Source organism: Neoarius graeffei, chromosome 1, assembly GCF_027579695.1.
Source record: "Neoarius graeffei isolate fNeoGra1 chromosome 1, fNeoGra1.pri, whole genome shotgun sequence".
NCBI lineage: Eukaryota > Metazoa > Chordata > Actinopteri > Siluriformes > Ariidae > Neoarius > Neoarius graeffei.
This window is the reverse complement of record NC_083569.1, coordinates 27918911-27936810: the sequence shown is the minus strand read 5'-3', so window position 1 is coordinate 27936810 and position 17900 is coordinate 27918911. Positions and strand designations below refer to the sequence as shown.

The 17900-nt window shown below is 41.0% G+C and overlaps 3 non-coding genes and 1 gene segment (V, D, J or C); 2 read left to right on the top strand and 2 right to left on the bottom strand.

Annotated features, from left to right (window-relative positions):
- Nucleotides 1-4453: 4453 nt before the first annotated feature.
- Nucleotides 4454-4952, bottom strand: LOC132892307 (T cell receptor alpha variable 12-3-like; the record flags this gene model as incomplete). The annotated part of the segment is given in 2 exon segments: nucleotides 4454-4749; nucleotides 4913-4952. Coding segments are annotated over 2 exon segments (336 nt in total), but the record flags the coding sequence as incomplete, so codon positions are not given.
- Nucleotides 4953-10411: 5459 nt separating this feature from the next.
- On the top strand, nucleotides 10412-10526 carry LOC132896617 (U5 spliceosomal RNA). Its single transcript, XR_009656112.1, has one exon. It is a non-coding gene; the product is annotated as a U5 spliceosomal RNA (small nuclear RNA).
- A 1596-nt stretch (nucleotides 10527-12122) lies between these two features.
- On the top strand, nucleotides 12123-12307 carry LOC132897696 (U2 spliceosomal RNA). The gene has a single exon (XR_009656363.1). It is a non-coding gene; the product is annotated as a U2 spliceosomal RNA (small nuclear RNA).
- Nucleotides 12308-14575: 2268 nt separating this feature from the next.
- Nucleotides 14576-14648, bottom strand: trnaf-gaa (transfer RNA phenylalanine (anticodon GAA)). Its single transcript has one exon. It is a non-coding gene; the product is annotated as a tRNA-Phe (tRNA).
- Nucleotides 14649-17900: the final 3252 nt, after the last annotated feature.

Sequence of the window (17900 nt, the reverse complement as noted above, 5' to 3'; positions counted from 1 at the left end):
TGCTCGGCTTACCCTTCCTGTTCTTATTGCTCAGCAGTTGTTTAACCCGTGCTAATTCGGTCCTCAGTTCTGCCATCCCAAGCGGCTCTTGGTTGGCTTGTTTAATCCGTGCTAATTCAGCCCTCAGTTCTGCCATCCCAAGCGGCTCTTGGTTGGCTTGTTTAGCGGTAGCTAGCTTAGGGCTCCGCTCCCTTCGAGAGGAGTTGCGATGGGGCCTTGACTGTCCGCTATTCTGAGATTTAGGGCCGTGACTGCCAGGTTTGCGGTTACCTTGCCCTTGGGCGTTGGGGCCCTGTTCCCCCTTGGCTCCAGCTTGTCGAACTTTCCAGTTACCTTTGGGTTGACTCGACGTCTGGTGGCCGGGGTTTGGGTTCACCCAAGGGGGCCCGCGGTTTGGGGCTTGACCCCCTTCTAGGCCTAAGGACTGACCTTCCTGCTCATATAGGCTGAGGACTCTGGGATCGTCCTCGTGGCGGTCTGTGGGTCGGACGAACGTCTCCCACGTTAGTTGTGCGGTGCGACGCATTTCTCTCATAGTATGGGGGCGCTGGCGACACGCGAGTGTTACTTGGTTACGGATGCACGGGTGAAGGTTATGGAGGAAGAGGGACTTGAAGTTGCGATCTTCCTCTAGCCCGGGCTCGCTTCTGCCCTGAAAGTACGCTGCACGGAGCCGACGGTAGTACTCGCGAGGGTGTTCGCTTCGTTTCTGTCTGATTAGAATGGCACCCATCGTCGCAGCAGTCTCGTCCTCGTACAACGAGTATTCCTCTTTCAAGTACTTACGTATTTTCTTGTAGTCGTCGAGGACTGACTGCGGTAGGGTCTCAACGAATGCTCGTACGCCACTACCTAAAGTTTTCCAGACTAGTCTGGCCTTTTCATGCGACGTAGCCTCTGGCAGGTCCAGGAGGCTACGCTCGATTTCCCGGAAATAATCATTAACGCTTCGGTGTCTATGATTTTCCGGCTCAAAACGCTCTATGTCTTTCGCAAGGACGTCGATTTGGCGGATCCTAGTTTTGCGTTCTGCGACGAGGCGTTTTGATTTTGACCCGTAGGGGTCCTCGCTGTCTTCGCTATTTGAGCTGCTCTCATATCGCCTATGTCTGCGTTTCGGCTTGTAGGCGGCCTCTCCGTCAGAGGAGTCTGAGGGTACGTAGCGCGGCGTTTTCTGCGGGCTAGAGGCTGCAGCGATATTGAAGCGCGAGGGGGTGTAGTGGGGAGTAAAGTAAAAACTCCCAGCGCCACGAGGTGGCGATCGCGCGACTTTCACGCGAGTTGAGCTTGAGTGCGGTGTCTGATCTACCATTCTAAGCTCAGGTTCTTCCTCCTCCAGAGCGGAACTCTGTTCTTGGGAGGGTTTGGCCGATCCCTCATCTGAGCGACGTGCTTGCGTCACTTCTTCCCTGAGGTATTCTATTTCGCGCTTTAGTTCATCTTGTGTGGCTCTCAGGCCCACGAGGCTACTCTCCGCGCTTTCTGCTCTCTTTTGAGCTTCGGCCAGTTGTCGTTTTAGTGTTCTTTTCTCTTGTTCGAGGGTCATACACACATGTTCCATTTCCTTATAGTAGATCATGAACAATTTGGGCAGCCCTTCTGGGAGAGTCATAGTACGCACCTTAAGTTCCCTAACGGCTATGTGTATTTCATCAAAGCGAGCCTTTTGGTCCAGATCACAGAAGTAATTTCTCCTATCCTCCGGGACTTGGCCTAAATCGCCTACAACGTCGAAGAGAGAGAGGAGGGGCCCTTCTGACTCCCTTGATGGGGAACGCGACATTTTGTTCGAAATGTATTAATTAACTTAAAGGAAATTAATACTAGGTGTTGATTAGGTTAGAATTTAATTTAATCCAAGTTGCTAAATAATTGATGTGGTTTCTTAGCTACTTTGTTTTCACTAATGTTTCACTTGTATTAATTAGCTCAATTAATAATATTAGTTAATAATAATGATTATTATTATTAATAATATTAATTAAGTACTTGGATTAGATATTACTCTAATGTACTAATCAATTAAACCAGTTTATCAGCTAACTGTGGTTGGCAGCTGAATTTCAGTTCTATGATTAACACACTGTTAATGATTCACCATTAAAGTCATCTGTGTTATACCTTTGGCAGTTGATTTTGGGTATACAGCAGTTTACAAGTTATTGTTGAGAAATTCACAAGGTCATTAAACTATTCCTCACACGGGGCACCACTTTAATGTAGGTTGAATTGGGATTAATTAAATTATAAATTATGTAATAATTGATAATTAAATTAATCAATTTATAAATAAAGATCAGTCTCATAAAATCTTAAATTATTAATCTTAATACTCACCGTGAATGGTTACATTCAAGATTAATGGTAGCTCTGTATTAGATGGGAAACCCAGTTGTATACAAAAGCTAAATTCTGAAGGAAAAAGGAGTTCTAAATAGTTGACCTTGTGAATAAACAACAGGAACAAGTAAAATGCAATTCAATTTTATTAGCTTTTATTTGTCTACTACTCACTAATAATAATAAACTCAAAATACATTCAATGTCAGCAAAGGTAATAACAAGACAAAACAATGGAACAATTACACCTGGACTATAAATTTGAGGGAAAGAGAGAGAGAAAGAGGTAGAAGAAAAAAAGAAAAGAATCCCTTGTGTGCGTGTGTGTGGAGGTGTGTGTGTGTGTGTGTGACCTAGCTTGTCGTTAGCTAAAACAAAGGAATGTTAGCTAAAACAAAGGAATGTTAGCTAAATAGAACAAAGGATTAGCTCTGTGGCTAATGTGTGCTTTGTGTAGGTATCTGTGGGCAGATGCTAATGACTAGCCACTCTGGCAATGCTTAAACAAAATGGCGGTCAGTGCCTAGGTGTCGTATCACAGGTAACTCAATGAGGGAGGTAACAAAATGGCGTCGGAAAAATGGCGCCTGCAGGCCTAGTCGAGAACACAAGCCTACGAGCTAGCGTATCACCCTGAGGTAGCTAGCAATAAGTTGCTAAGGAGAATCTGACCACGCTACAGCTGGATCCAAACACTGCACTTAACAACAATTTCCAACAGACTATCTAGGCAAAGAACTCAACGCGAGAGAGAGAGAGAGAGAGAGTGAGAGAGAGTGTGTATATGTGTTGGATGGAGAGAACTAGGCCTTGTAGCGGTCTAGCCTCGGAGCTTAAAATAACAAACTTGTCGCTGCGCTGCTAATCAGATAGGGAAGCTAGCAATGGAGTTAAGGAAAGATATCATGCAAGATACCCTGTCTAACAAGTTAAAAGAAAAAAAAAACAGAACCAAAACAAACAATAAAAACAAACAAACACCTTCCGTGTCTGAGCGGGTATGCTAAATAGCTCAAAGCTTAAACATGACCCTAACAACCATCTGAATAAGCTACAAATTAAAAATTTGCCCAAGTGCCTACTCAATGCGATGGAAGTTCTTTCTCCGATGTCCGCGCTGAGGGTCGCAGTCCGAGGAGAGGAGGTTAGCGGCGCGTTGCGTCCAACCGCGGCTAACGAAGCAGGGAGATGAAGGCCTAGCTGGCCCACGGTGCTTCAGGAGAAACCTCCGGTGATGCGTCGACGAGAAAAAGGCTGAGAGGAGCGAAGCTGTCCGCAAATGCCTCTTAGCGTGGAAAACTACTTAACTGTAGTTAAACTTTGCAAAGGTTTAGAATCAAAACCACTATATCGCTGAAACTTAGCGGGTCGTTCAAAAGTTCGGCCGAAACTAATTTGAACAGGCTGTTCTCAGACAATAGCGGTTAGTCTCAACACTGTAGGCGAGCGTGCCTACAGTCCGTTCGACCACTCCAGTAGTCAGAACATGAGAGCACAAATCGAGGCGCTCTCAATACAGTTAAAGCAGTTCCACTTTACATCACATCCGGGTGGAGCGCGCAAGGAATTGTGGGATCGTTATAGGGGGCGCTGGCGAGTTACCAACAGCGTCCTCGTGTAAACGGGCCCTCAGATGGTCAGGAATGAGAGAGAGAGAGAGAGAGAGAGAGAGAGTGAGTGTCGAAGTAGTGTCACTGAAAACTGACCATTAGAAATGTGGGTGGAAACACCTTGTTGACAAGAGAAGTCAGAGGAAAATGGCCAGATTGGTTCAAGCTGCCAGGAAGGACTCATGAACTCATAGCAACTCTTTACAACCATGGTGAGCAGAAAAGTATCTCAGCATGCAACTGCAGAAGACCACATTGGGTTCCACTCCTGCAGCCAAGAACAGGGATCTTAGAATCAAGAAGAAGTTCCTACTACACCTGCAGGTGAGTGTTTGTTTTTATTGACCTATCTAATCCCCCATTTATTTATTTTGAACTGATTATATAATTGATATTATATCATCTGGAATTGTGTAACTTTAGCAGTTGATCAGCCTTCAGTATAACATAACTGTGTGAAAGTTTTTGTACAGTGCAGTTGGATTTCCTGTCACTGTGGGCTGCAGAGCACAGTAGTATAGTGCAGAGTCTGATACGGCAGCAGAGGAGATGAGCAGATCCACTTCTTTCTTCTTTTCATCAACTTCAGCAGAGAGACGTGGTGGGATTGAGTCACTTTTATATCCTCTTTCTGATATATAAAGAAGGAAGTCTGGTTTAGATTTTGGATATTGTCTGTACCAGTGCAGGTCATGTCTTGTACCACTTGCTTCATAGTTGCAGGACAGAGTAACGTCACTGCCTTCATCTATAACTGTTTGAGTGAAAAGTGGCCTTATTGAATCTGCCATGGAGTCACCTGTCATAGAGAAGAGAACAAAATGTTATCATTTCCACCATCAAGCCAGAATGACATAAATCAGACCCACATTCTGATTTTTCTTCCCAGCACACAGAAGAATAAATCACTAATTCAACACTTAATGTTTCTGCAGTGACAAAAAAAGTCAAAGTTAACTCACCGAGTGAAAGCCACAGACACATGAATATAACAGTGAACATGATGAATGGTCTCAGCTGAGTGAAAGTATTCTTTCTGTACTATGATATGTTCACATCATAAAGGTTCATGAAGCTCCAGCCCACAGCACCACATGACAGTGTCACCATTGTTACTGACAGATTGTTGATTCTTACTGAAGCATCCTGGCTTTACATTCAGCCTCACATGGGGAACCTGTCTTCAACTCCGACTGTCAGCAGAATCCATGGAATTATGAAAAATCAATCATTCTAGTCTGTAAAAATCTAATCAATACATTATTAAATGTTTAAATTCCCTGTTATATTTGTTTTATAAGTGGTTTTGCTGCATTAGGAGATTTGGCCTGATCTGAAATTGCTTAAATAAGTATAAATCATGACAAATAATTTAGTATGAAAAGTTATTATTAATATTATCACAATGCAATTGATTTATTGACTTTGTAATAATGAAGCCTGTTATTTCACTGAGGTGAGGAACAAACCAGCTGCTGCTCTTCGTAATATTATGAAAGATGCCAGTAAGCCATTAGGCCTTAAGAGGTGTGATGCATTTTGTGTGTGAAGTTTGCTGGATCGAGTGAAGGTTGCAGAGAGAGAGAGAAACTGGGTGTTTAATTTCTTTTGTGTTTCTTATTTCCTCCCTGTAGCCTTGTCTGCTGCCTGGCCTACCTGTCTTCTTTCTCATGCCTATATTTTAATTAATTTGCCTCATATGATTTTAATATTATTATTCTGCTTTATAAACCTAAAGACTAAACAAAATCTCATGGTTGCTATTTGTCATTTAAACATGAAACTCTGTAAGCACAATAAAGTATTTACATTATCCAATCACAAACACCTCCATTACAAGTGAACCTGTCCAGAGCCCATTTTATTCACTGCAGCTGTAATGTGCTTGTCCATGCAGGAGACAAATATATTACAGGTCACACATTATGAACAAATTGTATAGTCCAACCGCAATTTCAATTTTCTTCATTAATTCAGAGAAACAAGTCATTTTGGTTTTGGTGAGTTGATACTATTCAGCTTGATTGAAAAATCTGAAATGTCGCTGAAGCTCCATTAGATTGGAGCACAACTGCAATAAGATCTCACATCTGTACAATCTCTTCTTTTTTGCATTGCATTATATATTAAATGACTATGTATGTATGACTGAAGAGAGTGAACATTATTGTGAAAAGGAGTATTCATAAACAAACAAGTCAAGGTCTCTGGGACGTGAGCAGGGTCCTCATGCTTGGCCCACAATAAGACATCTCATGATCCCATCTTGTGGTGAAAGGTGAAAAACCAAGGCTTTTTTGTTTGCTTGTTTTGTTTTGTTTAAATGAACTATGCTCCTCATTTACCGGGAAAAAAGTATTGCTGGGAAAAAGTTGTTTTTTTTTTTTTAAATTCATATTTCAATAGGGGCGGCATGGTGGTGTAGTGGTTAGCGCTGTCGCCTCACAGCAAGAAGGGCTGGGTTTGAGCCCCATGGCCGGCGAGGGCCTTTCTGTGCGGAGTTTGCATGTTCTCCCCGTGTCCGCGTGGGTTTCCTCTGGGTGCTCCGGTTTCCCCCACAGTCCAAAGACATGCAGGTTAGGTTAACTGGTGACTCTAAATTGACCGTAGGTGTGAATATGAGTGTGAATGGTTGTCTGTGTCTATGTGTCAGCCCTGTGATGACCTGGTGACTTGTCCAGGGTGTACCCCGCCTTTCGCCCGTAGTCAGCTGGGATAGGCTCCAGCTTGCCTGCGACCCTGTAGAACAGGATAAAGTGGCTAGAGATAATGAGAATGAGATGATGAGAATATGTTTACACCAACAACCAGCTTACACTCAAAGTGTGTAATTTAATTCAAAATATGTTATTAATCCAATCATCCCAAAAATGTGTTATCCACCATTTGATAAAAGTGACACATTTGAGATCAGCTGTTGGCTGACCTAAGAGTTATGTTCACTATACCGTAGATCATCCCTGAAGCTATTAGCAACCTGAGACCTTTAACTTTAAAATGGTAGCATCTAATAAGATAATCTGCTTTGCAAATCCTGAGCATGTGTATTCAGTTTTTTTCCACAAAATGGATAGAAGACATATTTTTTGAAAATGTATCCAATCTAGTAGTCTGCTGAATGAGTGTACATGAACTGAATATGGCAATAATTTGACTGGGCATTTATACCGGTATGTGCAATAATATCATGGTTGAGGGGGCAAGTTTGTATGGGATCAATTAATCATGTTTTGTTTTGTTTTGTTTTTTTCCCTCCATGAAAGACCTGGCACCAGTTACATGAAAATTAAATAAAATAAAACCATATACAGTGCCTTGAAAAAGTATTCATACCCCTTGAACTTTTTCACATTTTTCCACCTTACAACCACGAACTTAAAAGTTTTTTTATTGAGATTTTATGTGATAGACCAACACAGAGTAGCACATAATTGTGAAGTGAAACGAAAATGATAAATGGTCTTCAAAATTTTAAACAAATAAAAATCTGATGTGCATTAGTATTCAGCCCCCCGTGTCAATACTTTGTAGAGCCACCTTTTGCTGCAATTACAGCTGCAAGTCTTTTGTGGTATGTCTCTACCAGCTTTGCACATCTAGACACTGAAATTTTTGCCCATTCTTCTTTGCAAAATAGCTCAAGCTCAGCCAGATTGGATGGAGAGTGTCTGTGAACAGCAATTTTCAAGTCTTGCCACAGATGCTCAATGGGATTTAGGTCTGGACTTTGACTGGGCCATTCTAACACATGAATATTCTTTGATCTAAACCATTCCATTGTAGCTCTGGCTGTATGTTTAGGGTCATTGTCTTGTTGGAAGGTGAATCTCCTTCCCAGTCTCAAGTTTTTTGCAGCCTCCAACAGGTTTTCTTCCAGGATTGCCCTGTATTTAGCTCCATCCATCTTCCCATCAACTCTGACCAGCGTCCCTGTCCCTGCTGAAGAAAAGCATCCCCATAGCATGATGCTGCCACCACCATGTTTCACAGTGAGGATGGTGTGTGCAGGGTGATGAGCAGTGTTAGTTTTCCGCTACACATAGCGCTTTGCATTTAGGCCAAAAAGTTCAACTTTGGCCTCATCTGACCAAAGCACCTTCTTCCACATGTTTGCTGTGTCCCTTACATGGTTTCTGGCAAACTGCAAATGGGACTTCTTATGCCTGTCTTTGAACAATGGCTTTCTTCTTGCCACTCTTCCAAAAGGGCCAGATTTGTGGAGTGTATGACTTATAGTTGTTCTGTGCACATATTCTCCCACCTGAGCTGTGGATTTCTGCAGCTCCTCCAGAGTGATCATGGGCCTCTTGGCTGGTTCTCTGACCAGTGCTCTCCTTGCTCGCTCTGTCAGTTTAGGTGGACGGCCATGTCTTGGTAGGTTTGCAGTTGTGCCATACTTTTTCCATTTTTGAATGATGGATTGAACAGTGCTTCTTGAGATGTTCAGAGCTTGGGATATTTTTTTATAACCTAACCCTGCTTTAAACTTCTCCAGAACTTTATCCCTGACCTGTTTGGTGAGTTCTTTTGTCTTCATGATGCTGTTTGTTCTTCAGTGTTCTCTAACAAACCACTGAGGCCTTCACAGAACAAGTGTATTTATGCTGAGAGTAAATTACATACAGTAGGACTCTATTAATTAATTAGATGACTTCTGAAGGTGGGCGGTGTAGTGGTTAGCGCTGTCACCTCACACCAAGAAGGTCTGGGTTCGAGCCCCGTGGCCAGCGAGGGCCTTTCTGTGTGGAGTTTGCGTGTGGGTTTCCTCCGGGTGCTCCGGTTTCCCCCACAGTCCAAAGACATGCAGGTTAGGTTAACTGGTGACTCTAAATTGACCGTAGGTGTGAATGTGAGTGTGAATGGTTGTCTGTGTCTATGTGTCAGCCCTGTGATGACCTGGCGACTTGTCCAGGGTGTACCCCGCCTTTTGCCTGTAGTCAGCTGGGATAGGCTCCAGCTTGCCTGCGACCCTGTAGAAGGATAAAGCGGCTAGAGATAATGAGATGAGACTTCTGAAGGCAATTGATTGCACTGGATTGTATTTAGAGGTATCAGAGTACAGGGGGCTGAATACTAATGCACACCACATTTTTCAGATTTTTATTTGTTTAAAATTTTGAAGACCATTTATCATTTTCATTTCACTTCACAATTATGTGCTACTCTGTGTTGGTCTATCACATAAAATCTCAATAAAAAACTTTTAAGTTCATGGTTGTAAGGTGGGAAAAATGTGAAAAAGTTCAAGGGGTATGAATACTTTTTCAAGGCACTGTAGATATCAAGCTGAAAACATCTTGGAATGTTTATCAACTTTTGCTTACTGCTGTTACTTAGATGCCAATTAAAGACATCAGATAAACATGTTAGAGTGACTTTTTACAGAGTTGGATTACTGACCTTAGTCAGCTACTCTGAGCATGCAGTGCAATATTCTGCACCTTAAGAAATAACCAGCATTTCCTGCTTACTTTTCAAATGGTTAAATTAACCTACAGTGGTGCTTGAAAGTTTGTGAACCCGTTAGAATTTTCTATATTTCTGCAGAAATATGACTGCAGTCCCATAGTCACCATGACAGTTGCAGTCCCAAACCATCATAGCAATACTGTAAGTGTCCAGAGCCATCTTCTAAGTGTATCTTTCAACTGTCCAGATGGGGCCATCCTCAACAAGAGCGATGTGATGAGATTCCAGCCAGACGTAGGGCATCAGGATAGTTCAGGCAGGTGTGAAGAGCAGGAGACGTCAGCTTCACTGGTATCTCAGGATTTATGTGTCACGAGAGAGAGAAACACAGGTTTTTAGGTATGCCCATTGTTACCTAATGGTTAAGCACAGTATACAATGTGTGTGCTCAGTGCAAGCAGGGACTCCGGCAAGACAAATTATGACAACATAACTAATAAAGAGAGCCGGAAGGTAACGCAGAAACATAAACCAGCCAGCCACTCCACCATCGAAGAAGCACTTACAGAGTCTGACAGTCCATACCATTCATTAAACAAGCACTTCAAGAACGATGCAGCCAAGTGAAATCCATGTTGCCAGCAGCCCTTGTCAACCATTTAAGGTAAAAACTGGACTCATTGGGGATTTGAACCCAGGACCTTTCATGCTCTAGGCAAAAATCATACCCCTAGACCAATGAGCAAACAAAAAAATGAGCAAACAAACAAAAATTAATCCGCCTCTTTCTCCATGGCTATAGGTTCTAAATCATCCTCAAACAAAAAAAACAAAGCTTGAGGACGAATTTGAAGAGCTTTCGTGTCTTTTTCAAAAGAATCAGTATCAAGAACGCACACAACTGCAGAGAATAGTATAGAGTCCATATGGAAACAAAAGAAGGTACTGGCGCAAATGACATCACACATGCAGCACCGCCAAGCTGTAAATCGCTGCAATCTAATAATGGCGGATAAGCTTTTAGTGATTTTTGGAACAGAATTCAGACAATATCCGATAGGTTTCTCCTCATTGTCATGTAAATCTTTTGCCTTTTACTAAAGATTTTCATGGAGCGGAATGTTAATGAGTTCAACTTATTTTTGCAGGCTTTGCTTTGGTGGCGCTGGACATGTTTGGTGGTCGAATGTTAGAAACATGGGCATCGCCACCATTGAATTTGAAGGGGACATGTCCCCTTCACATTTCATAATTCTTCATTTGGACTCCCCCCCACACACACACACACACATTTAACATAAAATATTAGTTCACCCAGCGCTGTTTCTATTGCTTCGCGAAAGAATCCATTCCATTTGATCGATAAGAGAATACACATACCACTGAAAATCCACTCTGGGTTTTCTGGGCGTTACCGACAACAACTCATTGCATGCAAGTGAAGTGAATCTCAGTGCAAGCAGAGACATTTTGGTGTAAGGTGCAGCTGCTCGAAAGTGAAGGAGGTAACGTCAGCCCCATTGCCACCTCACAATGTCTAGCTATTTCTAAAACCTTATTCTTTTGTTCTATGCCCTCAAAATTAACCCTAGGCCATGTTAAATTAATGTTCAACTAAACAATGAAATAAGCTTAGCCTAATGGGGTATTCTTGGTTGATGATGAATTATTTGCAATATTTGCTCCCTCCCCAGACACAATGGGCATAAGGACATTCTTTACAAAGAAACGGAAGGTAAGTCAAAATGTCCCCACAGGACAGGGTTTTTTTGTCCCAGTGGAAATATTAGTGCAGTTAGCTGGCTAGTCAATGTTAGGAGATGTATCAGCTAGCTTAATGTTAGCTATTATTTAATTCAAACCCAGTAGGCCTGCCTTACTGTAATGCCAAGAATGAGGTCAAGTCTGCTCTGATGATATTTACTGATTCCCTGTTGTGATTTGAAGAACTTGTTTTGTCTGGTCTTTGCCAGTTTTCTGGAAAGTAACATGGGAAATCAGTGGGGAAGGAATAGTAGAAAGGAAAGCAATGGAGAAAGATGGATGTTATTCCAGGTGGATTGTGAAGGAAAGGGGGATAAAAGTTATGAAGTGATAGAAATTGTGGTGGCACCAATGTACAGTAAGAAGGAGTTATATCTATAAATATATTTGTTATACTAATCTGTAAATGTTACTGTAGAACCACCATTGCATGTAGGTTGACAAAACTGCACTTGTTCATTGTGTGAAGTTATTTTTTTATGTGCCACCATTGCTTGACACAGTGTAATTTTGTGTTATGAAGTTTGCATGATGCTATGACATAAATTGTGTCACATTCATCTCATTATCTTAGGCATAGCAGTGGGTTTTAAAAACAGGCTGATGACTATATGGACTAGTTGAATGAGGACTTATTGTTGAGTCTCTAAAATAGTCATTGAATTAAGTGACTTTGTAAAATTAGGTGTTTAACAACCTGTTAAAAATACACCAGAATGCAGGAAATGGCATCTAATTAATTAAAATTTTTCTGGGGGACGACCCCCAGACCCCCCACCAGTGTGTCCCCCCCCCGACATTAAAAATGTTTCTGACGCCCCCGGTTAGAAATATTGGGCTTTTTGAATGACATCCCCCCACTCCACACACACACACACACACACACATGGTGACGTCTCTCTTCAAAAGGATCCAGCTGTTGGGGCTGGAGCTGTGTTTACCTTTCTGGATTTTAATATTTGGAAGTGGTATATTTAAAGCCATTGACTGCAACAAGTTATCCTTTCTTGGTCTTTTGGCTAAGATCAAGTGTAGTATCTGTTTTATTAGTTTGATCTCTGATATATTCTCTAAATGAGAATGTTATCTTAAAGAGATTTTTAGAGCAGGAAGCTGGAATAGGGGCTTGTTTTTTTCTGCTCTGTATAACTTGGTATTATAATACTTCCAGAATTAGTATTCTTGTTAAAAAAAAAAAGATATATCTTTTTTTTAATGAATCAATTTGATATGTTTTCTAAATAAAGATGGCAAAGAGATGTTTTTGAGCAGAAAGCTGATTTTGGGATTTGCTCTTTTTGTTCTATGCATCTTTATGGTATTGTAGTGGCTTTGCAGTGCGTTCTTGATACCGATTCTTTTGAAAAAGGCACCAAAGCTCTTCAAATTTGTCCTCAATCTTTGGTTGGTTGTCTGAGGATGATTTAGAACCTATAGCCACAGAGAAAGAGGTGGACAAATATACAAGCCAAGTCGCTCGTGAAGAAGAAGAGCAACAGGGGGGCAGCCAAGATGGCGTCAGTGTAATATGTGATCAACAACTGCAGCAGCTGTTTTCTGGAACCCGGGGAGTTCATGGTACTATTTTATTTTATTTTGTTTTATATATACAGTATATTTTTATTTTACTAATTTGATGTTCAATTTTCACAGTTATGATAAAGCAGTGTCTCTTTGAAATTGTCATGTTTGTATACATGCTATAATATAATCTGTTTTTTTTTTCCAAGGCAGTCTAGGTTATGATAATATTTGCAAATTTACATCAGGCTTTTGTGTCAAGGAAAAACATTTTGTGTTTATGAATTTTCCATGTTCTTGAATGTATGCCACTATAGGAAGCATGGCAAGTGAAATATATTTTCATACTTGTGTGGATTGTCTGGAATCTGGCAACATAGCCTACTGTATGTCTTAGCAATAATTTGTAAACATATATCATGCACCGACATTACGTAATGTAAGCTACATTAGAATATCATTCCGAAGTTGGAGACAAATTTTTGCTGTAATTTGCTGTAATTTAAAAACTGGATTACTTGAGAAAGGCAAAAGGCACGGATGAATACTTTATAGCATTTGAAATGGTAGGGACTGTTGTTTATTTTGATGTATGGTTTGTCATGTAAACTCAGGAGTTAGTGAGGTATTGTGCCGATAAGAACGGGTGTGGAGATGGACGCAGAGCTGTATGCAGAATATCATTAAATCTGATGTGAATTCATTGATGTTCAATTTATCGCAAATTGTTTATCACAGGAACTCGTGGGTAGCACCTTTGGGAAGCTCAAGTCATGTGGTTTCATGTGATATAGGTGTGTTAATTGTGTGATGAGTGTTCCACCAGCAATTTAATAGAGATGAATGGGTGCGATTTGCACGCATTGGTCATATACGGTTATTCCGCAGTGCCAGATACATTACTGTTTCTGAAATGTGATCAGGAAATTTTACTGGGGCACAGCAGATATATACTGGGGCATGTGCCCCAGTGAAATGGGTCTGGCGATGCTGATGGACAACTCATAAATTCAAGCAACAGGCTAAACGCAAGCTTGACCCTTACTGTGCAGTGAGCTCTTTGGGATGGCGTTGCTGGCTTTTGTTTCCAGATCGTAGGAACTGCTCCACGTACCGTACCAGACATCGCTCAAATCCTTCTATGTGAATCTGCCTCATAAATTTATCTTTTTCAAAATGTATGGAGCAGACACCAAACCGTCCTGTCGGCTTGAAGTTACCTCTCTTTGTCAGTACAAATCAAACCCATTCATTCTGCAAGTGTCCTGCTGACTTTGGGCTACAATGGATCAAAATTCTGCTTTTTTTATCGGCTACACTTGAACAGCCTTGAAGGACACACCCCTTAGGAGGCATGCTTTGGTTTTAGTTTTGTTGTGGAATTAAAAAAAAAAAATTAAAATGTGCTACACTTTGCAAAGCAGATGAAGCCAGAAATGCCACAAACTTTCAAGCGTTTTGCATATGATGCCACTTCTTTGAATGAACAGTAACTTACCAGGAATGCGTTCGTGTAATGGCAGACTCAAAGAGCCAAACTTTACCAACTAAACAGAACATGTCCCTGGTCTCATATTAAAATACAATTTAGACAGTAAACTATTTAACATGTCTAGTTTTATAAGGTGTAATTTTCGTAAGACAAGCATTTTAACGGAAACAAAGGGTTTGGGACATGACAGCGTGCTTGACCAAAAGGACCCTGTAGTTGAGACAATCTGGGTATATTACAAGCTGCAAACAAAGGCTCTACAGAGATTTGAACTCAGATCACTGGAGTCAAAGTTCACAGTACTAACCATTACACCATGTAACAGAGGCCAGATTGTTTTCACCACCAAATTACTGGCATATACTGACAGCGACCTGGCAAAAAAAATTAAACAGACCCTTGGTCAAAAGCTTAGATGAACACACACCACTGCCCTCAGTGCCAAAACCCAGGATTGGACCAGGGACCTTTAGATCTTCAGTCTAACGCTCTCCCTACTGAGCTATTTCAGCAAGATCATGCTACCATCTAAGCGGTCATGTCACCGATATAAACATTAGTAGTTGCTAAATCCAATCAGTAAGGTCTCATGGTGTTCCTTTTTAACCAAAATCTAATGAAATATAAAGTGTTTAAAATAATATGTATTATTTTTTTCGTGGTCCGGTTTCCATCAAATCCTGCGCTCTGATTGGCTGGCAAGCGGGTCCGTATCCTACGATACAGACCCCAGTTATGGACTCCGGTTATGGACCTCTGGCGACTCGCTCATTCACAACAACAACAAACATAGTAGTATTTTTTGTCAACATTTATCTTTTTTTTAAATAAGATTATCAAAAATCTTATAAATTTTTGCCAGCATTTCTCAGGAGAATAGCATTAATTTTACAGCATGGATAGTGATAACAACAGTCTTCACAATGAAAGCAAGTTTTACTACCCTGAGGAAGAAGAAATAAAAGAAAACATTTCAGGAGAAAGCTAAAATCCTGTAACTGTTGCTAACGCCGAGCAAAATGTAGTTTTTTTCCTGCCATGGAAGTGCACTTGTATACCGAGGAAGAAGCCATTTGCATTACAGCTGTGAATGAGGATTCAAAATGGTGGCTCGCCTCAGCTCGGTTTTCCCTTTCAGGCATTCTTGTTTTCTGTTAGAATTTGGTAAAGAAAAAAAAATATATTATTTACCAGCTTAAGGTCGGTCCGTATGGTAAAATACCGTGACCTCGGCCTTGAATACTGACCTCAGCCCAGAGGGCCTCACTCAGTACTTTCAAGACCTCTGTCACGGTATTTCACCATGCAGACCTCCCAGCTGGTAAATGACATGTATCATCTGGAAGTATTACATATGTAATGTGGTAATTGATGAATGAAACTATTTTATGTTTTTGGCAATTTCTTTTCTTCCAAGTGTGTTTTTAATTAAATGAACAAACGTTCACACAAAAGAATGAGCAAATAATAAGCTAAATCTCATCTCATTATCTCTAGCCGCTTTATCCTGTTCTACAGGGTCGCAGGCAAGCTGGAGCCTATCCCAGCTGACTATGGGCAAAAGGTGGGGTACACCATGGACAAGTCACCAGATCATCACAGGGCTGACACATAAACAACCATTCACACTCAGTTTAGAGTCACCAGTCAACCTAACCTGCATGTCTTTGGGGGAAACCGGAGCACCCAGAGGAAACCCACGCAGACAACATGCAAACTCCGCACAGAAAGGCCCTCGCCGGCCACAGGGCTCGAACCCAGACCTTCTTGTTGTGAGGCGACAGCACTAACCACTACACCACCCCAATAAGCTAAATAATGAGGTAAATGTATTCTCTGTGCTCGCTCATTTCACTGTTACCCCCCAATCATGCAGTCTTGATTACTTCAACTGTTATCCACAGTGCCAAGGGGGGAATGATTTCCCTTATAAGTGCACACATGCACAGAGAGAGAGAGGTTTTGATCTGTGTGTAGTAAATAAAATAGATTGTGAAATAAAAAAAATGAATAGAGAGATTTTGATCATATATATATATATATATATGATCAAAATCTCTCTCTCACACACGCACAATGTTAGATGTGCAGGAGAGATGACCTCATGCCATCTCTCCTGCACATCTAACATTGTGTGTGTGTGAGAGAGAGATTTTGATCGTTGCAGTGCAGTTTGAGGACAAAGCTGCGCACTGGTGTCGGCTCTACTCTCCCGTTTGCTGCCCTGTGTTTGGTCTGTCTGGGGTCCTGGGGGCGGTGATGTGACCCATCGGTGGTTTATGTGGTCTGTCATTCCTGTAGCATGTGGGATTTTTTTTTTTTACTTTTTTGTATGTCACATAGTTCCGTGTGTGTTCCATATGTTGTTTCAAAGTGTTGGTGTCTTCAGTATTGTTCTGTGGTGTAGAAAATGGTAATAGAAAAAAAACTGATACAAATCACTGATACTGTATAAATCACTTTAGGATTTAATTTGCACTTTTGAAAATCTGCCTCTTCCCTTGGTTCACTGCACATCTTGTGCTCATTGTTTGTGCACTGTTGTCTTTGTCTCTTGTCTTTTGTTTTGTTGTAGTGTATAGCTTTTGTGTTGGTATAAAAAAATAGATTGTGAAAAAAACAGAAAAAAGAATATAAACCCCAAATATCCAAACTCGCATTCAACAGAAGTCATCAAGGAATCACTGAACATTTTTGTGAAACAGTATTTTTTCATTGAAAAACTGTCATTAAACATAAGAAGTACATTAAAAGGATGACTTAAAATCCAACAATCAAGACAATGATGGAATCAGTTTTCATGCTCTCATTATGTTAAAGAATAGTATTGCTTATGGATCCTCTCAGAAATGAAAGTTCGTATGAACAGAACTGGTAACTGGTGCCAATGTTCGGCTGTTACCAATGTTGCTGAAAGATTTTCTCCCATCATTTAGTCTTTGTTTGCAGAACTATTTTTACAAGCCTTGAGACATTTTGAAGCATTTAAGAATAATTCACAAATAAACAGTTTATTATAAAAAAGGAAACACTGAAAGTAAATTGCACACAAGCATGACAATTTTCTCATTTTTAAGTAAATATACAACCCTGATTCCAAAAAAGTTGGGACAAAGTACAAATTGTAAATAAAAACAGAATGCAATGATGTGGAAGTTTCAAAATTCCATATTTTATTCAGAATAGAACATAGATGACATATCAAATGTTTAAACTGAGAAAATGTATCATTTAAAGAGAAAAATTAGGTGGTTTTAAATTTCATGACAACACCACATCTCAAAAAAGTTGGGACAAGACCATGTTTACCATTGTGAGACATCCCCTTTTCTCTTTACAACAGTCTGTAAACGTCTGGGGACTGAGGAGACAAGTTGCTCAAGTTTAGGGATAGGAATGTTAACCCATTCTTGTCTAATGTAGGATTCTAGTTGCTCAACTATCTTAGGTCTTTTTTTGTCGTATCTTCCATTTTATGATGCGCCAAATGTTTTCTATGGGTGAAAGATCTGGACTGCAGGCTAGCCAGTTCAGTACCCGGACCCTTCTTCTACGCAGCCATGATGCTGTAATTGATGCAGTATGTGGCTTGGCATTGTCAGGTTGGAAAATGCGAGGTCTTCCCTGAAAGAGACGTCGTCTGGATGGGAGCATATGTTGCTCTAGAACCTGGATATACCTTGCAGCATTGATGGTGTCTTTCCAGATGTGTAAGCTGCCCATGCCACACGCACTAATGCAACCCCATACCATCAGAGATGCAG